Genomic DNA, 26491 nt, shown 5'->3' on the forward strand with positions numbered 1-26491 from the left:
CAGCTCAGTAAAGTCTATGGAGTCAAGACAACTCCACACTAGCGCATTTGCGATCTATATATTGATGTTACGAAAGTTTGCTGGCTTCGCTTCACGGGAGTTCTAAGCTGCACATGTGTGTGCAACTGGTACACTTATACAAAATCCCATTGTCAATATAAGGGCAAAACAAAAGTTTCTAAAGTTAATATAGGTAATAGGGAAGGCTGCTGCACATAAGCACAAAGAAAAGACAAAAAGAAGAGAATACACAATAATAGCACGAGTGCTTGTGTCCTATTTGTTCCGCTTCTAAAGGGCACTTGAATCCTTAGAAGGCACAGCTAATGCCAAGGACAGTTGATGTACTGCTGCTGTTTTTTGCATTTTTCTGCTAGACCATTCTTTTAGCAGAAACATGGCACCATGGCGGGAGAGATACACTTAATGCTTATAATTGGGCTCTACTCACAAAACTAAAGGTAGTGCATGCTGCTAGAACAGGGCAACTGATAAACGCTTTACTTCCTTAGTGATCTGCATACTGCTGGCTGGAAAATTGATAATGCAGAGCTTTAAATGGCCTGTTACACCGCCACACAAAGATACTTCGAAGGTCCATTTTATCTCATCCCTTTCACGCGCGAACTTGACGCTCGGCGCGATATGCATGCCATTACTCCAGCTTACCCTGCACCGGCCACGCACCATCCTACAATGGGTGCAAGCGGTGGTTGCAGTGGCGGCACTTGTCAAGCAGTGCAGAGGCTGGCAGCGCACTGCCCTTCGACTTGGCGTCATCCTGGCAATGTCGGCACCTTCACCAAGGCAACTCTTTCCTTTCTCGACGGCAGCTCTCTCCACAGTCATTTTGTGTTCTTTTGATAACTCTGGGGACAGATCGATGCGGCTTTGTGGAGTAACGCGAAGATTTTGCCGAGATTCCCCATCAATTGCTCATGCATTAATTAGATTTTGTTCTCAGCATGCAAGAAAAAAAGCGGATGCATTACCAGCACAGGAACACAATAACAACATGGAAAAGTAATTCTGCTTCCCTGTATTTCCCTTGGTATCTTTTTCTCTGCATAGCACAACCAACCATTACTTTCATATTATGCTGCAATTTTTGACATACGGAAGGGTCCCAACAGCACTTGAAGCTTGAAAAAGAGTGCAGCAACTGCACAACTAGTGGAAGGGGGCCTGTGGCTCTCCCTTGAGTGAGAATAAGTATTAAATAAACGCTTGCCACACTTTCTCAGCAATACTTAAAATGCCTCAGCAATGCACTGCTGTGACCACTAGGTGACCCATGCCCCTTCCCACCTGTTGGCTTAAAGCTCAATCTCAGATATCCCTAAGTCTAGTTTTGAAGCAAGGACACGAAAGCCAGGGATAAAGTTTTTTTTTTTTATTATTCCAGAAAGACAACTTTTAAATTTCTACCTGTTTTAGCTGCCTGCTTAAAAAAAGGGGGGCCACCAGGGCCACACCTGTTGTACCACAACCCTAACTCCACTGCATTGGATACGCAAACAGTGCAAGTGACCACTGTCCAAGTGCAAGTGCAAGTGACCACTCAGCGAAGCAAGTGACCACTCAGTGAAGCCCATCACAACTAGAAGGCACCTGGAACTTGGATACACATCGTTGGCATCGGTGGGGATTGTGGCGCCATAAACAATGACGAAGAAAATCACAGCTGCTCAGACTACGGCTCCATCACACTTCGGGCTGAACACCTTCAGTTGCCCTCCCTCATTTTCATCACTCTTTCTTTCGTAAACAGCAGCTTTACAATGTAACTGTAAAGAAAAAAAGGGAAGCAAAGCAATGATTTGTCTTCATTTGAGCTTGTACATTAACACGACTGCTTCAATACCAGGCTTTCTGCCTGATGCAGTAAAAATCTGGATATTCAAAATCCAGTTATTACAAAGAATCAGCATGGTAGCGGAAAACTCTTTGTAGAACCAGTGTATTAAAAGCTTCGATTACAGAATGCCAGCTAACATGCATCCCAGTTAATACAACGGTCCACTGAAAACAGTTGACTGGCAGTAAATTGGACCGGCAGTCCTGCAGCGGAATTTTGCCATCACATGATCTGCCACCTCTGCATTCTGTTTCAGCGCTTAGCACGCAACTCCACACTGCCACTCCACCTCTACTCCCGCTCAGTTACAAGCGCAGGCTAGCTCTCATTCTTAAACTTTCTCCATACATGCAGGTGCTCAGTAACATTTATAACAGCCAGTGCTTTGTGTGTATGAGGTGCTAAAGAATTTTTAACATGTTCAAGGGCCACAAATGATATTTTTCACACCTCTGCGCATGATTTCTTAACTGCAATTTATATGTGTATAGCATTTGTTTATATCCCTCCCTCCCTCTCCCCCCTCAACTGAATCCAACAGAGTACTAGCACAGAGCTCAGAAGTTCCATGCAACCGTGTCACGTGACACTAGGTGCTACAGCTGTATTTCACTTTGTTCAGATCACAAGCCAGATAACAATATTGCCACGAAGCCAAGGACGACGCAGTTGTTTAGAAAAGAAACAAGTTTATTGGAGTGAACTTGTGCTCCCCTAACAACTGAAAAGAATACAGAGGCGGCGAAGCAGCGGTCAACAAAGTGACGTACGTGCGTCGGCGAGCGTCGCAGAATCGAATGCCGCGGCGTCTGCTGTGCAGGCTTTTATCTTTCGGCGCGAGAGTTTCTGGAACCGTCGATTCGCATCCAGAACATTGTAGATCACAGAAGATTATTCTGGGCTAGCGGCGTTAGGGCGAAACACTCTGCTTATCTGAATGAGATAGCCCGTGCGGCATAAAAATAAAGAATGGAACACGCGCGTCGCATGGGACACAGATAACAGAGCCGGGCACGGCCGGGCATTAAAAACAAACAATAAATAAACAAACCCGTACATGGTTCACGGCAATACGTTACTGTGGGGTACTACAACAGCCACCTAACCAAGGTTCCACAACTGCTTAGCGAGATTCGCAAGAAAAGTTAGTTCAGATTTTAATAAAACTCTCCCCTTTTTTTTACTCTGATTATAATGAAAATTTTGTTACATGGTAGGATAATGTTCAACTGTAGATATACAGTATTATTACAGTACATTTACATTGGTGGTAGCGACGCACAAACAGAGAGAGAGAGAGAGAGAGTCCAAATTGCGTTGCTCGCAAGCTGGAGCAGGAATCGTCGTCCTCTTCCTGTTTTTCCAGCTGTCATTCGTGCCAGTTTTTCTACGCACTTTCTCGTCTGGTGTCGTCTCGGATGCAACCCCCCGTAACTTCCAAGTTGCCCTGTGACATGACCCCCCAGGCTGGAGAGGCGCTGTTCTGGTGCTTACTGGCGAGCGACTTGGTCACTGCTGGGAGCTAGTGGGTACTTTACTTGTAGAGCTTCGTACAGTTGACATCGACAAGGTCATTGTGCGGGGTAGAAGCCGAGGTAGAGGGGTCAAGTGGAGCAACTTCAAACGTGACAGGGGCAACTCGGCGGACTATGCGGTATGGGCTGGCGCACCGCGGCAGAAGCTTTTCAGACAGGCCAACATGACAGAAAGGAAACCAGACGAGGACTAAGGAACCCGGCGAAAAGATCTCCATGCGATGGCTCTGGTCATAGCGATTCTTCTGCGCCACCTGTGAAGCGGAGAGCTTGGCACGAGAAAGTCGGCAGGCCAGATCGGCTTGAGCTAGGGGGTCACAAGCATACTCGGACATCGGTATACTTGTGGCAGGTAGAATAGCGTCCAAAGGCAAGGGGGGCTGTCGGCCGAATAGAAGATAAAATGGAGGGTAACCAGCAGTGTCATGGCGAGAGGTGAAGTATGGCAGAGTAACGTCCCAATCGCGATAATCGGCGGAAACACACATGGAAAGCATATCAGTGGGCGTTTTGTTGAATTGCTCGGTAAGGCCATTGGTTTGTGGGTGGTAGGCCGTAGTCAGTTGGTGTTGAATGGAGCAGGAGTGAAGGATGTCCTCAACGGCCTTAGTCAAGAAGCAGTGACCGCAGTCAGTTGAGCTGGCAGGGAGCACCATGATGTAGTATGGCGTACCTATATGATTTTCCTAGTTAGCCCAGCCAAGCGACACATGGCGCCATCTAGGGGCATGTTTGAAGCTATGTCCACGTACTTGTGGCCCTCAATTTAATCGCTCAGAACCGCTTGGTCTCGTAGTGTAGTAGTTCCGTTCCTGCGAAGCGAACAGCCTAATGCGGGCTCAAATCCCGTTAGCACTTTTTTTTTTTCGTTTTCAAGGGTTTGTCATATCTGGATATTAACATTTGTTATCACGCATATAATCTATTTATGACATCTTTATGCCTTATAAACGGGATTTCGAGTATTTTCGTTGCCTTTTAGTCAGATTCAGCTACTGCTTCTTGTACGTTTTTGCAGGTTTTCCCTTTTAGGTCGGTTTTGGCTATTTCTGTAGAATCGTGGTTTTCAACCATTTCAACCGTGGTTTTCAACAACGTGGTTTTCAACCATTTCAGGTTCGTTTTTGCTGTTATTTATTTAAGTTTGGGTGGTTTTGTATGCTTTAGGTACGTTTATGCTGTGATATAACCCCCATAAGCAAGCTCAGGTGACGGCTGGCTGTACTGACTAGGAAATGCATGTCTTTCAACAAGAGGTCAGCGACGTCCGTGGCGCAGCTGGTTAGAAGTGCACGAGTGATGGCGTAGCGAGTCGCATAGTCAGTCGCGACGGCAATCCACTTATTTCCGGATATGGACAAGGGAAAAGGACCCAGGAGATCCAACCTGGTTCAAAGAACGGGTCAGCAGGAACATCTATTGATTGTAAGGGGCCTGCTTGGAGCACGGCAGGAATTTTTCTACATTGGAAGCAGTCACAGGAATCAACGTCATCATCATCATCATCACCAGCCTGTCTACGCCCACTGCAGGGCAAAGGCCTCTCCCATTATTCTCCAATTACCTCGGTCCTGTGCCAACTGTGACCAATTTATCCCCGCAAACTTCTTGATCTCATCTGCCCATCTAACTTTCTGCCGCCCCCTGCAGCGCTTGCCTTCTCTAGGGATCCACTCTGTTACCCTTAATGACCAGCGGTTATCTTGCCTTCGCATTACATGCCCTGCCCAAGTCCATTTCTTCTTCTTAATTTCTACTAATATGTCTTTAACACCAGTTTGCTCCCTCACCCACTCCGCTCTCTTCTTGTCCCTTAATGTTACATCTATCATTTTCCGCTCCATTGCCCGCTGAGTCGTTCTCAATTTAAGTTGAACCCTCTTAGTGAGCCTCCAAGTTTCTGCCCCGTAGGTGAGTACCGGTAAGATGCAGCTGTCATACACTTTCTTCTTCAACGACAATGGTAGGCTGCTATTCATTATCTGATAATGTCTGCCATATGCACCCCACCCCATTCTGATCCTTCTAATTATCTCTGCCTCATGGTTGGGATCTGGGGTCACAACTTGGCCTAAGTATATATATTCGCTTACCACTTCCACTGCCTCGCCATCTATCTCAAACTGCTGTGCTGTCCCGAGGTTATTGATCATTACTTTAGTTTTCTGCATATTAATTTTCAGGCCCACGGTTCTACTCTGTTCGTCCAGTGCGGAAAGCATGCTTTGCAATTCGTCCCCCGAGTTACTTAGCAAGGCAACGTCATCAGCAAATCTGAGGTTACTGAGGTATTTTCCATTAACCCTTACTCCCACCTGTTCCCAATCCAACGTTCTGAATACTTCTTGTAAGCATGCTGTGAATAACATTGGAGAGATTGTGTCTCCTTGTCTGACACCCTTCCTTATAGGTATTTTACTGCTCTCCTTATGGAGGATGATGGTAGCTGTAGACCCATTATAGATATCCTCTAGTAATCAACGTAGCATTGGACAAATCTGCAAAGGTGGAGCCAGTAGAAACGTCGGTCAATGCGGCCGTAGGTGCAGGCCACGCCGAGATGACCAGCCAGTGGTGAGTCATGAAGTTGGTGTGGTATATCCGAGTGAAGATGTCCCAAAACAACTACAACTTTTCCAAGCCTATCGGGATGGAAATTGAGGTGGTACAAATCGCCATTTCAAAGCAGGAAACCACGCGTGGGTGGGTTCCCTGGTCCAGAAAGAATGCTGTCAATTATCAAATGCAAAGAAGCGTCCCAGCGCTGTTCGTGTTGTATGTTGGTAAGGTCTGAGACGGCAAGCACGCACTGGTCAGGGTCATCGTTTGCACATTCCTGGGGGTCGACGAGGTAACGCGACAAACAGACAGACAAACAAACAGGCAAACAACAGACTGCAGGCGACCAGACCGATAGATGACGGTAAAAGAGAACTCCTCAAGATGTAGTACCCAGCGGCCAAGTCGACCCATGGGGTCTTTCAACCACGACAGCCAGCATACAGCGTGGCGGTCAGTAAGAAGGGTGAACAGACATTCATATAGGTAGGGTCTAAACTTGGTAACAGCCAAAACGGTTGCTCCACAATGGAGTACTTGCGCTATGCTTGGGTCACCAGGTGACTGGCATACGCAATCACTTCGCTGTGGACGCATTGTTGTTAGGCCAAAACAATGCCTATACCATGGCCACTCGCATCAGTGCAGACTCCAGTAGGAGCAGGCGGACCAAACTGAGCCAGAATTGAGGCATTTGTCAGATGCGTGATGAGCGTCAAAAATGCGTGAGCTTGTTCGGAGCCCCAGGCAAACATGGCGTCACTTTGGGAAGGTCTGTGAGGGGACGGGCGATGTTGGCAAAGTTATGAACGAAGCAACAAAGGCAGGAGCAAAACCTACAAAGCTGTGTGTTTGGGACTGGGAAGTTCTTAACGCAAATATTTCCAGGGTCAGGCTGCACAACCGCGGACCAAACTGATACTTGGCGGAATTAAGCTAAAGCTTAGCATGCCGAAAAACTCCAAAAACAGCTGAAAGTTGACAAATGTGCGTGTCAAAGGTGGGCGAAAACTCAATGACGTCATCGAGATAACACAAACAAATCAACCACTCAAGACCATTCAGGAGTGAGTCCATCGCCCTTTCAAATGTTGTGGGGGCATTGCAAAGCCCAGAAGGCATGACTTTGAACTGGAACAGCCCATCATGAGTTATAAACGTGGTCTTCTCCCTGTCCTTGGGGTCCACAGGAATTTGCCAGTAGGGGGTCAATGGAGGAGAAATATCTGGCACTGTGGAAGCAGTCGAGGGCGCCGTCGATGCGAGGAAGTAGGTAAGCATCCTCTTTCGTTGTTATTTAGATGGCGGCAGTCTACGCAGAACCGCCACGACCCGTCTTTCTTTCGGAATAACACGACGGGGGATGCATGGGATACAAGACAGTTCGACAATGTTCCTGTCGGGCATCTTGTTCACCTCACTCTCTATTATCCCACATTCCGTCTGTAGAACCCAGTACGGACGCCTACGAATGGGACTGGCGTGCCAGTGTTTATGTGGTGCGTCACAGTAGAAGTCTAGCCCAAAGGGCAGCCATCAAAGTCAAAGATGTCATTGTAAGACTACAAAAGTTCTCGAAGCTTGGCTGCCTATGTAGGAGAAAGATTGGGGTCGTTCTTCCGCGTAAAGCCCGCTGCAGAGGGAGAAGCGGGAATGTGCCCAGGGGCGGCGACGGTGGCGGGGTCGGTTGTTAGGCCAGAAATATGGTCGTCAGTGACGGGAAAGACCACTGTCACAGGACAATTTGGAAGTTACGAGGTCCTGCATCCAAGACGACAATATCGGACTCCTCAGCATAACGTACCATGCTGAACTATCATTTGTTAAGGAGTTCCAAAGCTGTATTATGTACATTCACTTAAGAACAAAACTTTACTTTGTGAATGCCACAACCACACTGAAGCTACTTTATGCTAAAGGCTGATTCCATGACAAATCGAACATGTGTAAACACGCGGTTTTTGCATTTTTCTTTATATTATTACGAGTTATGCACAAGACAGGCAATAGCCCAAAAGTGAACTCCATGCATACTTTGCAAGAAAAAAAGAAGGTAAACGTGTTATGAATGACGTTCTGTTTCCGGCGCCTGCCGTATTTTTTTTTTGTTTTGGCTTTGTGGCTTTCCACATGCCATCGTGCAAGAGTAACGATTAAAATTTTTCTTAAGCCAAACAATACACCAGAATAAAATAACAGTGAGCACAAAGCAAACCTTGTATTCTGCAGTACACAAAACTTTTTTTTTTTTTTTAGAAATCGTAAAATTGGACCAGGTGCTAGATTGTTGCTCCCTTTGTAGCCCTATCTTTGTATCTGCACTAGTGACCAACATGTCAGAGATCTATGTTGTACTACTGCCCAGGCACTTCTAAATACTTCTGTTAAATATGGCTTATCAAAGAAATCTCAAAATATAGAAGAAAAAAGACTAACTGCTGTGGTTTTTCCAAAATGCGTAAATTTATAAATAAAAACAAAAAAGACCGCTCTCGGTTTTCTTTAAAATTGGGCAAACAATACTCTACAAGCAGGAGAATAACACTGCAGAACAACGTGTTCCATTATTCCGTTCATGCTAAAGCTGTAACCGCTGAGCTCATGCATTCGAGCACATCTCCATGCCGTGCACTATGTTAATGCAGCTCCTTCTCTGACTTAGCGTGCTTATAAAAGAGTGCCTGTTCACACTCTGCACCAACACTAGGGAACAGTCAGCCTTTTACAACAGAAAGCCACATTTTTAAGTTTTTAACAGTGGCTTATTTTGTTACCGTAGCCTTTATTTTTGCTAAAAGAAAAGTGGCACCCTCAAAGGCATGCTTTCTGCCCGGTGGTGACCGCGAGTAGCTGGGATAGCGCATCTCCAGCCAAACATTCTCCCCCCCCTCCCCAAAAAAGAAAACTTAAAAACACACTTTCCTCTTCGAGAAGGCTGTAACAGGTTGAACGTTCCCTGGTGTTGCCACAGAAAGCAAATAGACACTCTTTCATAAACATGCCAATTCAGAGAACTACATTTATAACTATCAATCTACTATCCGACCAGACAAAATTTGGTCAAACCTTCGATTTCAACCTCTGGTCAGCAATGCAACATTTTTAACTATGAGACAATCTACAAGACAGTGGAACCTATGTTAGGAGTATCTAAGACGCTTGTGCGTTTTCATGTGGCTGAACTTTACACTTCTGCCACAAATCAGTTTGGCTGTCATGTTTAACTTGCTCACAATAGTCCCTATTGTGTTTCATCACAAAGTCATGAAAAACCTGAACTGCACAATTCCTTCCGTTTTTTTGCACTCATCCACTTTACTGCTTACGAGCAACATGGCCCACCTAGTGGCCTTGAGTGCCATTTTTTATGTAGTTTGTAAATGGATTGCACTGCTCATTATTATGGCTGGCCTGAAAACAGAGGACTCTACAATTACAGCTGAAATTGTCCTTGTAATGCAGGCGTTGGAAACCTGCGGCCCGTGGGCCACATGCGGCCCATGGGGAAGTATTATGTGGCCCTCGAAACGTCAGAAACCCCCTCCCCTCATCACTTTCTATTTGAAGGCTGATATAGCACTTTTAACCTCAGATGGGTTTAAAAAGGAACAAAGCAAGATCACTTCCAGTCGGCATTGCCGCCGTCTTCACGCTTTGCCAGATATTGTCTTCACTTCCTTACTTTGCGCCCATCCAAGAAAAACTCCCCTCACTCCCCCCCCCCCCCTCCCTTTCTCTTCACCCCGATTTGCGTCCGGCCCTTGCTGTGTCAGCTTCATGCAGATCGGCCCTCCACCTCAAAAGGTTTCTGACCCCTGTTGTAACGTATCACAGATAGCGTTGTTCCTGTCCCATAACACCACCGTTTTTTTGCACCTTGGTGCCAGAGATTGAGAATCAACAGCTCATTAGCCCGCATAAAGTGAACTGCAATTCCAGGAATGTTAGTTCTTGCACTTATAACAAAAACAAGGACGACAATACATGCATGGTACTTCTTACTTTCCAACAAAAACATAGTGTCTCAGTTGCTTTGTCACACCTTCTCCTTCATCGCTGCACGCTTCTCCTTTGTTCAGAGAGTACGAACCATAAAAACCCTTCGCCACAACACGTAAACAGGTTGTGTAGCTAATGTTCTCGCCTCGTGTCCAGTGCGGTCACACTAGGAATCGAGTTGGGTGAAGAGGAAGAACTTACTTTCTAAATACGCTGGGGGTGTACTGGGCAAAGTACATGATGAGCAAGATGGGGTTCAGTGACATCCACGCCTCGTCCAACTTATTGGCAATGGCAACCGCAGAGAGGTACGCACAGCGCTCAGTGGCCATGAGCTTCAAGTTGGGCGTGTCTCTCACGTTGTGCAGCTACAGGTAGTCAGAGAGAGAGAGAGAGCAAAAAAAGAATTTTTGCGGCACTGCTGTTAGTCCAAATGCAGCTTTAAATGTGACAGCGCACGAGATCCAAAGACGGTTTTCCTGAACTCCTTTTAACTCACCTACCCACAACTACACAAAGAGAAACCCCGGGACCCTCTTTTATGTGGTAAGGGGCTGCAACCACAGCCCCACTACACCTGCCTAATCCATTACATTCTTTTGATGCGCTTTCGAAGAGAGCTCTGACCAGGCCTGGCTTCAAAGGTCAGCTCATGCCGGTGTCCAGCAATGCCCAGCAACATTCCAGAACGAATAAAGACATTCTGTGCCCGCTTGACGTTTCCATCCCTACAGCTATCAGTTGCATTTCCATCAACACCAAACTGATCACAAATGACACCCCAAAAAGCCATACCATGCATGCAAGACAGCCTCATTGCCGTTCATTCTGTCAACCTCCAAAATTATGTAGACAGCATGACAATAATCAGCACTGTAAACAGTTCCCCTGTTCCCAGTGTCCACCCATGAATCCAGGTTTTTGCACCCTCCCCGCTTCAACTCGCACTTGCTTCTTTCACTTTCAACAAAACCCTATAAATCTTTTTCAGAAAACATGCATTTTGAGAGGCCCCAACACTTGCTGTTTGCACTGAAATAACTAAACAGAAAAGCTGTGCATAGCTAGCCAGTTGTGCTGCCTTCTTGAGGAACAAAAAAAAATCAAATGTGATGAGAGCACGTGTGAATGAGCCGTCAAGATGGCGCATAAACTTGGAAACAAAGAAGTGGGAATCTTGAGTACAAAGACAGCAGCGCTTGTCAGGTACCAGTGACAAGTGGGAGACTAGAATTGGCACTTACACCTTCCTCTGCCAGCTTTGCAAGTATTCACTGCTCCGACAAAGCAATTATTATTGGCCGCGAGGCCCACCACTGGAGAGGCCTGCGCTGCGATTGTTTTGACGTCACTTGTAGGATCACCGTTCCTATCTTGCTGCAGTGCGTGACACTTCGCTTGGGAAGCGCGTTCTAAAAGTATTTTTGTGTTAATTTCCTTCGTTTGAAGTTAATTCTCAGTGCGTCAAGCGCAGTTTGACCTAATGGTGACTGTATAACCGTATCAGCTGTGGTAGATTATCTGTAAACACCATGAGCGTGGTGGTGTATTATGCATGCGACCAAAGTGTAAGCAGCGGCTTGTTTCCCCGATCAACAATGTGGACTACGACGATCGCCGAGTGAAGTTTCTAGATTTCCCTTGTTTGCAACAAATGTATAAAGCAGGAAATCGTGAAGCGTTAACTGCTCGCAGAAGCACACGCACCCGCCGTGCCTGCCCACACAGCCGACGGTGCGGCTCGAACCGACGAAGGTCGCGGGCAGCAACAACTTGTCGCCGCTTTTTAAAATCACACAAGTCATGGAAAAGAAGTTCCAGATTGGTGAAAGTGGATGTTAGTGTGATGAAAAATTCTGATAGGTAGTGTCATCAGCTGTGGTTTTCAAAGCGATGCTCAAATATCTGCCGCGATTTACGCCAACCGGCCGCGGAGGTCGGTCCCGGCAGCGCCGGCCCGTTCACGCACGGTGCGGCGAGCGGCCGAAGGATGGCTATGCTTGCACCCAAGAATCGGCCGAGGCCGTGCAGGTATCTTGATCATCGATCGCTTCAATGGAAATCACCGCACCTACAGAGTTCCCAGCGCGGTGAAACGTTCTGTTAGGGACTGTCACTCGCAACTCTAACGGCGATAAAATATCTGCTGCGACGCCAAGCCTAAAGTTCCCAACATCCGATTACGTGCATCCTAAGCCGGCTGCGAGCTGTTGGCGAAGGCCCTCCCGTCGCGCACGCGCGTGTTGCGTTTGGTTTTCTCTAACTTCTTGGGGGCACCCAACGCTTGGCTCTCCTATTCTAAATATCTCCATTACCCAAAATCATTAATGACGTGTTTCGCCTCGTACGCAGCCTCGCCTTCTGTGAGCAGTCGTGAGTTTCGAAGCTGATGCTTGAGAAATGCCGGCTTACTGTAAACATACAAAACACGCTGCAATTATAAATTACCACGCCGAGCACCTAATGAAAACCAAATATAGCCTTGTCCGAACCCGCTCGAAGGCGTTAAAAACTCGCGTTCATACCGTTCATACATTGCGGACAAGTCGTGAAAAGTAAACATCAGCCGTGCAGAGTACAGGCTACGGCAGTGATCGTTAATCAAATCTGGGCATGACTATAAAAACATCGTAGGGGAAATAGGCACTGATTAAGCCAAACTGCAGACCATAACAATACTTTCAAGCATGTGCGGCGAAGCAATCTGATCACCGTTCTCACGTAGTCATTCATTTACCAGGCAATACGAGCAGTTCGCGCGGTGAGATCATAAGTGAGCGACACGTTTCCGTCGCTGTTACAAGGTCTTTGCTTGCACACACATGTCCCGTCACAAGTACACAAGTATTTCATAATGAATTTACAGCGTACTTTTTTCGGCATCAGTTGCATCGTCCTTGGCGTTAGCTGGCTGCGTATGTAAGAGCTGTGGGTCGCGATGGTAGCAACTACCTAAACGTCACGGTGTCGCCGGGAACAAGCGAGTCGCTGATTGCTTGCCTGAATTATTTGGTTTACAGACAACTTTTTTGGTAGTTTGCATCAAATCCACAAGGAGCAGGCGAGACGCTGGCCACAACAAAAAACACGCTTCCGCATACGCATGGGAAATGTGTTGTAGCAGGCGACAACACGATTCGGCGTCCTGCAAGTGACGTCACTTGTAGGTGGCGCCACGGTATGTCCTCGAGGCCAATAGCAACAAACACTTTCTACATACAAAGCATTTCAGAGCTTTAATCTGTTTCACAAAATCGCTACTGTTTTGAACCTTGGGATCCTCTTCTGTATAATATTATCACTGTACTACCTTTTTGGAATCCCTAATAAAATGAAACTGAAACTACCCAGCAACAACCCAGAAGGAATGAAATTATTCTGGGCCCCCTTGACGTTTCTGTGCCTACAGCTGTGAGCTGCGCTTCCATTAACACCCAACTGATCACAAATGACACCCCAAGGAGCCATACCATGCATGCAGATAGCCCCCTAGCCATTCATTCTGTCAACTTCAAAAATTATGTAGACAGCATGCCAATAATCAGTGATTTATGTTCATCCCTGTCGCAATGCCAAAATTTCCACTTTCAGCCCAAGTCATCAACATACTTATCAAATGCTTGCCTTTTGTGTTTTACTTTTATGCTGAAGAGAGACATATTGTGGAAGAATTTGCTCTTGCAGCTAAAAGTTATCCAAACACCTATACGCTGCCTTTTGCGTGTCTCGTTTTTCAGCATAGATGGTGGTCGTGCAAAAATCCAATGTTAAAATTTGTGCCACATGGAATAAGTGAACATTCAAGTCATGCAGCGAAGCCACCTTCTTGCATTGTCAGCAAAGTTTGGCAAAAACGAGGAACGAGAGAGCCGTGGGGTTGGAGAGTTTCAGGGAGGGTCGCAAACTCTCAAATGAGAGTTTGCAACCCCTGAAAGGCTCTCGCAAACTCTCATTTGAGAAACACTGGTTTAGACCATGAAAGCCTAGACTAAAGCATAAATAGTTGTATGACACAAATTAACCCTTTGAGGGTCATGGCCATACATGTACGGCATCAGCAAACACTTTCAAAATGGTCAATGATGTACATGTATGGCATTGCTTGTATCTTTAAAAAGCGCGCCTTTTTCGCCAACTTCTCTTGCTTGGCATGTGCTACCACACTTCAGAAATACGTCAAATTTTTTTCTTGCACCGATGCCTCTTCTTTTTATTTTTTTATGATTGACTTCAGCGGCGCGCTGGCTATCGCATGCGTATCCGCTAACAAGGGGGCGCACTGGGTATCGCCCACCGGGCGCCCTGGCGCCTCTCGCTTCTTGCGCCTGCCACAGACCAAGGTTGCCTGCAAAACTGATGAGGCTCTTTCTCCCCCTTATTTTTGTATTTTATGAGCGGTGCGCCGTCTATCGCTCCCGCATCCGGCCGTGCACGCAGCGGCTGGTTTCGGTATCGTCCTCCGGGCGCTTCCCGCTTTTTGCACCCGCGAAACTGATGTCTATCTGATTTTGATTCCCTCAAAAGGTGCCGGCTTGCTACTCTCTCGTTTTTATTTAGAATTTTTCTTGTGTTACTCATGAATAAACCATATATATGTAACAACACAAACGATTTTTTTGTCACTTTATGGTCACCCTAAAAAAATTGCGATAATTTTTTCTCTAAATAAATTCACCCGAAGAATTTAAATCAGCAACAAAAAAAATCGACCCTGGGGGGTCGCATTTGGCGAAAAAAATTTGACCCTCAAAGGGTTAAAAACTGACAAGTGTTTATAAAATGAAATGAGTGTAAATGAGTGTTTATAAAACGAGTGTTTATAAATCAGTGTTCATAAAACAGGTGTTTATAAACACTCGTGGTCGGTGTCAATTTTTAATTTGTGTCATGCATTTCCCCGACCAGATGGGCTTCCGTCCAACACTTGATTTCATAAATAGTTGTAGTTTAACTGTAGTTACCCCACCAGGTGTGCCCCGCTAAGCAGTATTAGCATTTACTTTATTGGCAAACTTGAGAACTGCTGGCCTTCTTAGTATCCAAAAACAAGTGATAACAACTGCTGAATGCTTTATGTTGCGTCTTCACTGATTTATTCCGCAAACCTTAAATGCCTCTTTCTGACATGCTCAGTCAACTACCTCCATTCACCCACACTGCATAACAGCATCGGCATAGAGACGACAGTTAATTGACAAGGCACATAATTAAAACTGTGCCAACAGAATGTCAAGGAAGCAACACAGGGCAGAGAAAAAGATTGCGTGAACATTCTGGATATGCACATGTGCACAATGTGAACCAAAGAAATGCACTGACTTAGCACTTACGCTTTATGGCGGTTTTAAGAGCTTTACGAGTGCTAGGAAAATCTTCTCACCTGGCCCGGTGTTGCCGTGAAGGCACGCTCACGGATGCGCGAGAAAACAGGTCCAGGGCAGGTGATGGTCACATCCAGACCTCCGAGAAGCACCCCTTCCAGCCGCAAGCACTCGAAATAGCCCTGAAAGCACACACAACGCACAGGCATATACAAACATATCTAGAAACATATCCAAGCTCACACTGCCTTCAGTATCAGTACAGCTCTTGGGAGAAGTACTTTAATTTTTCTACTGACAACTCCATCTAGGCACGCATGCATTCATGCACGTATATACGGTCAACTCTTACAAATTCTACCTCGGTTCACTCAATCTTACCACTTGTTTCAACCAAGATTAGAGGTCCCTTAATACATAATACTGTGCAATTTTTACTCCATTTATTTCATTTTTAATTCAATTAGATCATATTTTAGTGGTCTTGCTAGGTCAAAGTAAGCAGTATTAACAGTACAGGGAAGTGGCATATGCAGGCTTTAGCTTTTTTGAAAGCACCCTCTTATTTCTGGGGGGAAAAAAAAAAAAAAAAAACGGGAAGGAGAGGGAGAACACGGTACGGAGCAGAAAGAAACTTGGAAAAAATAATAACTTTGCAATGAAGCTGTTTTTTTGTTGTTGTTGATGATGATGATTGGTGGTAGGGTTTAATGCGATGAAACGAAGGAGATGAGGCGCGCTGTAGTGGAGGGCTACGGATGAATTTTGACCACCTCGGGATCCTTAATGTGCGGCGAAATCTCGTACACACGGGCACTTTTGCTTTTCACCTCCATTAGAAAAGCGGCTGCCGCAGCCGGGAATAGAACCCACAACCTCGTGCTCAGCAGCACAATGCCTTTCTCCCCTCCCTCCTCCCCTCGTTTCCATGCCCAGCAGGCCAGTGTGCTCTGGGCCCCTCGGCATGGGCCTTTGGCCTTTCCGGTACACCCCAGCCCTCCTGGGTTAAAAGTATTGTTATGGTTATTGTTTCACACACTGCCCACTGTACACCTCACACACTGATTCAGCAATTAGAGGGAACACCCGAGTGCTCGAACTGTGGGGACTAACCCAGCATTAATCATTTTTCCCAGATGTGTACATAGACCCCCAATATTCCCCCTTATCCAACCCTACGCCCACTTCATGGGAACGGAGGCTGAGTGACTCCAGCGTAGAAGTACAGCGAAGGCTGGCTGAACGCACGAAATGGCCCTGCCAACTGCTTCGGGAGCTCCGGGATAGGGGTTGCTTGCGGAAATGAAGTTACTTCCTTCTTCTTCCCATAAGGGCCCGCGTATTAGATCCCTACTTGCGACGTTAAATAACTGTGACAGCGCACTGTTTGTACTCGCACTGGGCCGTGCTGCTTTGGCAAATGTGGCTTTTCAATGTTCAGAGTAAGTGTGAGCACGTACACAGTGCCATGCTGAAGAAGCCTGCTGAAGAAGGCTGCAGAAGTGCAAGAGCTTGAGGATGCTTTGGCTCAGATCTTACTGTGAATACACGTCACATGATTAGTGTGGGGCAAACCACGCTTCGGCATCAAGTGGCACTCCAGGGAAAAGACACAAAACCACATATCCATGTCAGCGAGCGTACTGTTCGGCCAAAGTTGCAAATAAACCCACAAACCCAGCCACAGCTTGTGCTAAGTGCATGTCAGTCTTTCGTGCTCTTATTTACTGTTGCAGAATCAATCAATCAGGACAGAAGCACCTGGCTATTTGGCGGAACGTTTGAACATTATTTACAATAATGACATTGTGGCCTTGAAACTGCAGAGAACATTGCACTCAGTGCCAGCACTGATCAGGACATTGAAGGCGACAAGTAGATGGGCGAGACAAGTAATTGCAAAATTTTTGTCAGTGGGCAAGGTTTTGGCCATGAAGGAAGGGAGGAAGGCCTAGACAGAGTCAGTGAATGAAAAAAAAAGAAATGTTATTGTCACACATTCCACCTATACCAACTATGCACAGGTAGAATTTTAACATGGTTCGTGGAAGGGTTGTAGGGCGTTATCGGCTATCCGGAGGGAGGAGTTTCACCGAAAGGAATACAAAGCCTTGCTTAAGCGCCACTTGAAAAAAATTTCGGATGGGGTCGCCAGTTCACAGCAAAAACCCCTCGGAAAAAGGACTTGTTCACCATTACATGTATGCCCATGTTAGTGGTTACGAGATTTAGTTAGCTGATTTCGACCCGAATGCCCTCAAAGCGAGCCCTTAAATGCATTTTGCGTCACAGTTACTTCATGTATCAGTACTGGGTACTGCTGCAAGCGTTATCAGCTGTAACGTTTTTACGAAGTTGCTTAAAAAACATATCAACGCGGTTCTAGGATATTACGGCATTGGAGCAAAGTAAGGAATAATGTCGAAGTTACCCCTCATCACTCACCTGCAGTGCGTGCTTGGCACCAGTGTAAGTAGCAGAGAAAGGGGCACCTAGAAAAAAAATGATGAGTTTTGCAGCACACAACTTTTCCCTTTTAGGCAAACCACTTAAAAGCAAAGAAAACACCGAAATTAGTATTTCTATGTCATAACGTGTCAAATTTGCAAGCATATAAGACGCAACAAGATGTACAGCGAATGATATCTCCAGCAACTATAAAAAGACATATTGCAAAACAGCATGCTGTCAGTACACTGTTGGGAGTACACCCAACAAAACAACCAGACAATTTTTATTTGCATCAGCTATAGTTTTGCGCACCCAGTTACTTTTCTTTGCATCCACTATACAGTAAAACCTCGTTACAAGAGACACTCAAGGGACCCAAGAAATACGTCTCTTGTAACCAAGGTCTCTTGCACGCAACGTTGCCAACATGGCAAACAGAAAAACCAAACAAACCGCCTCCATTCAAATGTCTCTTATAACTATGTGTCCCTTGTAACAGTGCCTCTTCTAACGAGGTTTTACTGTATTTGGCCTTGCCAATTATGAGAACGAAACAAAAATCCTCCCACAAAAGCTTATAATTTCTTTTTGTACGCTGTACCCAAGCATGCACCCTGCTTAACATCTACATGATGTGCTATGGCACTCAATTTTACTTGCACGCAAGCAGTGGCTGGAGCTGCTCCCTGGACAACTGTAGCATAGCAAAGTGAGAAAGGCGACAACTGGAGAGAGAGGAGGTCCAACTCTCTTGATAACCATCATCAGCAGCCCTATAAGTTCTACTCCCTGTGACTTCCCAAATGCGCAACACTCTAATGCACCCGTATAGTTAATTTCAGCGCACCATTGTGCAGCGGCTCAAAAATTGTGATGATGTGTGGTGGTTTTTTCCCTATAATCACGCACAGAACTGTTGATCGGCCGTCAGGTGTTTTCACTCCTTGAAGTGAACCTATGCTACCACCACCTGAGCAGTGGGCCATCAGTAATGCAATAGAGTGAGAAATGAGGGATTGTATAGCAGGAAGAATTGTGGAAACTTAAAACAGACACATGCAAGCAAGCATGTGTCGCAATTCTTGATCCGCTGTACAAAGTTACTCGTCCCAGCACGACATCGGCCACATTGGGGCGTTGGGAATTCAGTTGGTCAAAGGGAGTGGAACCCACAGGGGGTGTTAGTGATTACTGAAAAAAGCTCACACCCCATCCTTTTTTTTTAGTTCCCAAGTGACTCGCTGCACAATGCCAACGCCGTGTGAAGAGCAGGTCCAGCTGCCACGCGCGTGCTGCGAGCCAAATATAGTGCAATAGCACATCAACTTCCCTAACCTAGTATATAGTTCACTACGCTTTTATAAACTCCTGGTAGAGCAGTTAAAATCAGTGCACTGTTGCCAACATCCACAAAAGACTGCCATTCAATTTTTTTTTTTTTACGAGGGCAGCAGAAAATTTGCAAAAGTGTGTTGGCAATCTCGAAAGCAACACTCCACATAAGCTGGGTCCTGGGGTGAAATTCCGAGTCATGTCCATTTAACAAGTGTCCTTTTTGCATTTTTTTTTTTTCAAGACGTGATGTACCTCCACTGGACAACAGAAACCAACGCTCCTACTTCTTTTCTTGCATCACATTTGTGTCGTCTGCCCTCGGATAATCAGGGCTCGCTCCAAATGGACATCTTGAAATGGACATGAAATGGACAAAACTCAGATTTCCACCCCTGCAGCCGCTCCACTCCCTACCTTTTGTTATAGTGCTGCTGCAAGCACAGCTGTTAATGAGACAGGCATAACCTTTTCAGACACGGCAGTAGCAGAAAGCAAGGCAGCAGAGGCAGGGGAGCTTACCCAGCTTTCCCGCTGTGCTGCCAGTGACCGCAATGTGGCCCCGTTGACCCGCTTCCTTGAAGTGCTTCACCACGTGCCGCGTGAGAGACACGGCACCAAAGACATTGCAGTCAAACATCTCCTTGTCGATTTCGATCGGGATATCCTCAAAGGCGGCACGCTGGCTACGCCCGGCATTGTTCACTAAGATGTCCAGCTGCCAAAAATGAGCACAACCGAGTAAACGTTGTAGCCGAACCCCGCCCTCGGCTATTCTGAAACACCAAGGCTGTCAGGTAGGCTAAAACACGGGCCACAGAATAATACAAACCTTGCCGTAGTGTTCCAGCACCTTCTGCAGCTGCTCACCGTGAGACGAGAAGTCACAAATGTTGAATGGGAGAACAAGCACTTCCGTCCCTTTGTCTCTGCCAAAACCTAAAAGGAGGCACAAGCTTCAGCAATGGCGCAAGAGAAATGCAGAGTATAAAGTCAACACTTCGATAACTAGGCAACAAGTTTAAACTTTTAAAAACTGCAAGGTTTGGCATCCAAACGAGAACTATTTTTAACAGTGATAGTATACAGTGGAATAACAGAAAAAAATTGGCCACGTATCTGCTTACTTGGCTGCAAATGTCGTGCAAAGCCAATAGTCTTCTGCCACCTCATTTACGTACGTACATGCTTCTCTTGTCTTGCCTGCCCACCTATCATGTTTTTCTCTCCCTTTCGATCCTCCCACGATAACACAAAGCAGGTTTGCTAAAGTCAATTCAATTTTCCCGCATTCCAGTGCTCGTGCCATCCACTGAAACCTTTTATTACTGTTCAACTTGGAACACAGCCACGAGGTCCAGGCTTGCAGTAGCTCTTTTTGTATTTCTGGGTCAAAATACTGTTTTCAACACATATTTTTATTTGTGTTGCAAATATCAAGCCCACATCATTTCAATTAAAGGAAACACTGTGAGCACCAGTCGTGCATTGATGTTTACTGAAACATGCCTAGTGTGTGCGTGTGTGTGTGTGTTGTTCGTTGTTGGGCAACGCAGTCATAGCGGACTGCGGCCAAGCACTGCCAGACAAGGCTGTCCAAGGTTATATTTTGCAGTTTGTTTCACTGCGATGCGCTTGCATTCTTTACATGATGCACCATCTCTTGAGAACTAGTTTGTATGTATGATGCGCCATCTCTTGAGGGATAAGTGAAACGCAATGGAAAATAAGCGAAAAATAACATAAGACGAAGGAAAGAACTGCACAGGACGAGCGCTCACTATCAACGGAGTTTTAATGAAACGGGAACACAAAACCTTGACAATGTGAACCCTTCAGGCGCATCACACACACAAAACAGTCGCAAAGGTAACGGAGTCACACACATGCCTTCGTTTGTTGAAGCAAACTTGTTCATTACACAAACATGAAAGTTGTTTGTTGAAACAAACTTTGTTTGTTGATGTTTACTTTTTTGCGGTAGCGTGCACCACAATGTTCAGCATGGGCCTTTTGGATCCCAGAGCGCTCTCACTTACGCGCTCTTCACTGAGAAGCATGGCTGCTTTCGCACTACATGCGTTTTACGGTGGTGCATTAAGCGAAAGCAATGGTGACTTTAGTGAGGAAGAAAATTATGTGCCACCATGAGATAGTGATGACAGTGACTCAAAAGAAGCGAGTGACGAAGACCACGACGGCGGTGGAGACAGCACCTGTTTTGACACACGAGGGAACAGTGCACGACCAAATGCTGCGCACTAGAGGGTGCACACAGATAATGTGCCTGATTTCACTCATTTTCCCTTCACTGTCATGCACCCAGGATCCCAAGCCAAAAAATGGGGCCCGTCTGCATATATGGAGTGCGAGGAAAGGCTAGCTGGGAGGAGCCATTTCATATACAAGCTCCCAAGTCGAAGCAGCAAGGATTGTGCCGTTTGTAGCGATAAAAAAATGATGCAGAAGGGAAACTGTTTTTTTTTGCCAAACCTGCAGTAACAATCTTGGCCCAGCAGGTGCTTGAAGCACCCAGGAAAATGCTTCAAGTGGCTTCACACGCTGCTCAAATATTGGTAAAGGAGTTGTTGCTTGCAGAATGCAAAAAAAAAAAAATAATAATAACTATCCTCCGAGTTTTTCTCCCACAATTTGTGTTTTTCTTCGCGGTGCCAGAAACTGGCAAAATAGTTTCAGACAAGGACAGACGGAAAGTGGGTAAAAGGTTCGAACCGGAAAGGGTTGACTAGCCCAAGAAAAACTATCGTCTTCAAAAACAAAAACTGTGACATTACAGTCACACAGCGTACAAGGGAGTAATGCTCTTGCTGCATTAATTTAGAAGCCAAGAAGAACCAAACTCACTTTTGATTAGCTACTTACAGTATCTAGGCACCATGAGCTGAAAAACTAGTCATTCCTTTAGATGACAAAATTGGTGTGCTTTCTCACCAGCTCCTTCACACAGGAGAATTCGATAGGCTACTGGCCTTTCGTATATTACATCTAGAACTCATAATACTTGCTTATAATTTCGTAGCAGATAAGCTCTGTGTCCGAGGTTCAAACTGGCAAGTGGCCATTCCCATTCACCTCACAAAGTGGTGTTGTCAAACCTGTCAGCCACAGCGGGGATTCTAGAACCGGCCCCACGACAAACTAATCAGTAGCCTCTTCGAACAACAGCGCAAAAACACCAACACTAGGGGAAGTAAATGAAAGAAAATGTCTGCGTTTTTACGCTGTTGTTCGAAGATGTTCAACCAAAACCAACTCGCCCAAATGTCAATCCTTCTGTAATTAGTAGCCACCATGATTTATTTGTACACATGCTTATTTTGTGTTGATTGCTTGTGTTTTTGTGCTCCACTCAGCTTGATTTGTTGGTAAAAACGAAGGTTATAAAAGAGAGGTGCATCACACATTCGTTTGCAGCACCCTGCACAATGCATTGTATAAATGAGAATATACTAAGGGTGGAAAATGAGGAACAATGTATTTCTGCACTTGACTACACTGGACCCATGCGAAACAATGCACTGCCAATATTTTCTTCTTTTCCTTTGGTGTTTCTATGTACTAATACACAGCTTCATCTACATTTACTCCCATCAGAGATGCATTTTTTTTATCGTTTTCACCCTTTCCTCCTGAAGAGTTCAACGTCCTCAGGCATGTGCAAGACCACATACAGACATGTACACATTACCCACAACGGTAACTAAATACCATTACTCCTTACTGGCTCAAAAAGCAGCTACTAAATACGTCGCTCGTTACCGATTCCCAAAAGGAACACGTGAGTTACCCTAAAGGTAAGGAGTTACTTTTTATGTTACTTTGACGACCAAACGCACAAATGTTTTGTTTCATGGTTCATTGTTTTCTTTATAGTTGTTGCTGCACTTTATCAGTAGCTGCCTCTCGAAGTTTTCATCGGTTACGTTTCCCCGCTTCCTCGGCCAGAAATCATGGCCCGTGCTGAATGCGTCGGTTCCTTCCTGCCGTTTGTATTATCTGCAATTTGATTGGCCGGCTTCAATATCAACAACTAATGCCTTTTCATCTGTGCCTCCTAAACTATCCGTTTGCCTTGGCCTTTGATATGACCTCAGCCACATGCCTTCTTTGTGTGGGCGCCCGTACTCGACTTATGCAAATCTCAGCTGTTGGTATCTCGGGCAGTGCGCCAACACTTGCGTAAATCGAATGCTACGACAAGAGGCCGTGATGAGCGTGGCATCATTCACATATGAAATGACGGGCCAAACCACCAGAATGTAGAAAACGGCGCTGCTGCTTTCAAGGCAAACATCAACGCAATGTGTCCACAGGTTAGAATAAAAATAAGGCCATTTAAACAGTGTTGTACACATTACTACTCAGAAGTAACGAGATACCGTTACTTGTTACTTGATCTAAATACGTTACCCATTCCTTTTATAATAAAAGTAACTAAATACATTACTCGTTACTAAAACAGCAACTAGGTAGAAGAAACTCGTTCCTTGTAATGCATTACGTACATGACTAACCACACATAACTAAAATGGGGTATGTCACTGTTTGATCACTGACACAACTGTTATGCACCACTAATCTGGCAAGCCTATTACGAATGAATGCACTTCCCAACAGAAAGGTTCATCATTTAGTATCTTTGCTTGAGACTGGCCAGAACACCCAGGGTCCCAATGAGCCTCTTACAATAGTTGATCACGCATGTCACTGCCATGCGAGAGGCAACCTGGCAAATTTTTGCTGCTTACAACTTTACAATGCAACTTCGCATTGAAAACTGTCAAATCTTGCAGAGACACCGAGTTTCAAGAAGAGATGGTACAGCCCAGAGTAAAAAATGACACACGCAAAAGGAAAGAGATAAAAAAAAAGTGCTAAGAAAGTCTGTTAAAAATTGCTTACCAAGGCAATTGTTCTTGACGAGCTCCAGGTTTTCCTCATTGGTGCCGGAAAGAACGAGATGGGCGCCTACTTTTGCCAGCTCGTATGCAATGCCTTCGCCAATCCCACTTGACGCACCGGTGATCCATACCACCTTCCCTTTTAAGGTTCCTGCGAGTTGTACACAGAAACTAGCATCAGGCTGCGACTCCTCACACACTACTTTTTGGTCTGCACCATACACAGAAATGCGCCACGACAGCTGGCAACAAAATCTTGCCGACAAAAGCCAAAGGTCGGTCCCAACAGCTAGTTTGGTTTCCAAAAATGTTTCTAATGAACAGGTAAAGTGCGCGCATTAGCTATTACAAGTCAGGAAAATTGATGTCAGGACAAATTAATTTACGACAATTAAGACAAATACCAAATGCAACATACGACTGTATATATTTTGAAATCAGCATATTATCATCAACAGCCTACTCAGGTCCACTACAGCCCTTCCCACTGACCTCCAACCACTCCTGTCCTGCGCGGCTCGAGTCCACAGGTTACCCTTGAATTTCTTTCTTTCATCTTTCTATCTGGTTAATGGCCTTCCCTTCTTCTAGACCCAACTCTTGATATCCACTCTGTTACCTTAATTGTCCACTGGTTGTCGGTTCGTCTCGCTACACGGCCAGCCCAAGTCAATTCCTTTTTTCTTTGTTTGAACGATGATATCTTCTACTATAGTTTGCTCTATGATCCAGGTAGCTCATTTCCTGTCCTTGAGTGTTACTCCTAACATTATTCGTTCCATGGCCCGTTGAGCTGACCTAAGTTTGCATTCTAGTTTGTAAGGCACCAATTTTCAGCTCTGTATGCCATCACTGGCGGTATGCACTGGTTGTAAATTTTCCTTTCAAGTGAAAGAGGTGGCTTACTTTGCATTATTTGGGAGTGCTTGCTGAGTGCTCCCCAACCCATACCTAAATGCAGCCTGGTAATTTGGGTCAGCACTAACCACCTGTCCGAGGTAGTTTTTTTTTTTTTTTTTTACGCCTTCTCGCGTTTCGTTTCCTGAAGTGAAGAGGACGTTTCGCGCATGCCTATTCCTCATTACTGTAGATTTATTCCTATTTATTTTTATCCCCACGGCCGTGCTTTCTTATTGTAGTTCTTCAAGCATTTTTTTGTAGGTGTTCTGCAGTCTCACTCGGCAAGACTATGTCGTCTGCAAACCTCCCAGTTGTTTACAAGCTGTTTATCAAAGTTGTAGTTAGCCGCATACGTGGCAGCCTGGATTCCCAACAACCCAGAGAACAGGATGGGTTTAGGAAAGGGTACTCATTCATAGTTCACATCCATGTCGTCAATCAAGTGATAGAAAAATCCGCAGAATAGACTATAGAAGGGACCTACATGACTTCTAGAAAACATATATAGGAATGCACGGGCAGGATAACACTTCACAAGCAAAGCGATAAATTCCCGATCCGAAATGGAGTAAGACAGGGAAATACCTTCTCGCATAAGCTGTTCACATGTCTGGAGAGAAAGCTTGACTGGGAAAAAGGGATTAAAAATAAACGGACAATACTTGACAGAGGCGGGTATGTAGTACTTTTCTTATTCTGTTTTCTGATTTTACACCGGATTTCCCTCCCCGAGATCTCTGTCATCTTCTATGACGCAATCATGCAGAATTATTCGTGTTTACTTACCGATAGAACGGCCGAACTTGGATTTCCACAGCAGAGTCAAATCGGCGTCGGCGAGTTTAAGCCACGCAGCGAAGGCGATGAGAGATGGTATTCCCAAGTAAAGCAGCCACGATAACAGGCAACACGACATCTCGAAACGAAAGGTTTAGGAAATAGCAGCCAGGGACGAAGGTAGGTCACGTAAGCCGCGCGAGCAACAGGTGGGACGCAAGACCGCCTCTGGAAAACTAACGTTCTAAATCAACCGTACGCGCCACGCCGATGCCGTCACAATACCCGACACCGGACGCTGCATGCGAACAGGGGTTCAATGCTTCCACTCAAACCACTGGCGTCTGTCATAACCGCACCTGCGGTATCTGTGTGCTAACAGTATTTGATCACAGTTCAGCGGGCATGTTTCCTCATTTTTCCCAGCTTCGGCTGGCGTTGGCTATGGTCCCTCCCGTCTTTGCGCGATCCACGTTGCTTGGCCGGCGGCAGTTACAAACAACAGAATCGTTGCGGTACGGTTTTACCGGGCAAGTGAACCGCTTCTGCGAGAACAGACGCAGAAGTGCGCGCACTTGTCTACATTTGTTGGGTTCACCGCCTGCAATTTGTTCTTTGCCTCTAAACTGTCGCACGTTGTGCAGGTACTGCACTGTTGCACCATGGTTGCACTGTTTGCACCAGTTTGCTTAGACGAGTGAAAAGCGGTGGACTCGGCCTTGCCCATTTATTTATATGACAGCTTGTGCGCCGGTTTTCTTTTTTGTTCTAGATGTTAGAGATCGGATCCGTTGTACGTCACGTGTGTGAATAAATGAAGGCTCGATCATGTACTTT

At 45.7% G+C, this 26491-nt stretch overlaps 1 protein-coding gene across 1 annotated transcript; it reads right to left on the bottom strand.

The window, feature by feature from the left end:
• Window positions 1–1399: 1399 nt before the first annotated feature.
• Window positions 1400–26094, bottom strand: LOC144145011 (dehydrogenase/reductase SDR family member 7-like). Its single transcript, XM_077676512.1, has 8 exons — window positions 25664–26094; window positions 23979–24128; window positions 19888–19994; window positions 19578–19773; window positions 17718–17764; window positions 15332–15454; window positions 10153–10319; window positions 1400–1787 (listed from the first exon to the last, which is right to left on the bottom strand). Exons 1-8 carry the CDS (start codon window positions 25791–25793, stop codon window positions 1727–1729), a joined length of 981 nt encoding a protein of 326 aa, XP_077532638.1. The 5' UTR covers window positions 25794–26094; the 3' UTR covers window positions 1400–1726.
• Window positions 26095–26491: the final 397 nt, after the last annotated feature.

This window comes from Haemaphysalis longicornis, unplaced genomic scaffold (assembly GCF_048455015.1).
Source record: "Haemaphysalis longicornis isolate Haplotype H1 unplaced genomic scaffold, Haemaphysalis longicornis Haplotype H1 scaffold_7, whole genome shotgun sequence".
Taxonomy (NCBI): Eukaryota; Metazoa; Arthropoda; class Arachnida; order Ixodida; family Ixodidae; genus Haemaphysalis; species Haemaphysalis longicornis.

Excerpts from the sequence above, each read along its gene's own strand:
- LOC144145011 (XM_077676512.1), bottom strand. The coding sequence starts at position 25,793 with ATGTCGTGTTGCCTGTTATCGTGGCTGCTTTACTTGGGAATACCATCT. Across the intron at positions 24,129-25,663 it reads CAAGTTCGGCCGTTCTATCG|GAACCTTAAAAGGGAAGGTG; the intron begins GTAAGTAAACAC and ends TACAACTCGCAG. Across the intron at positions 1,788-10,152 it reads ACCCCCAGCGTATTTAGAAA|TTACATTGTAAAGCTGCTGT; the intron begins GTAAGTTCTTCC and ends TTTTCTTTACAG.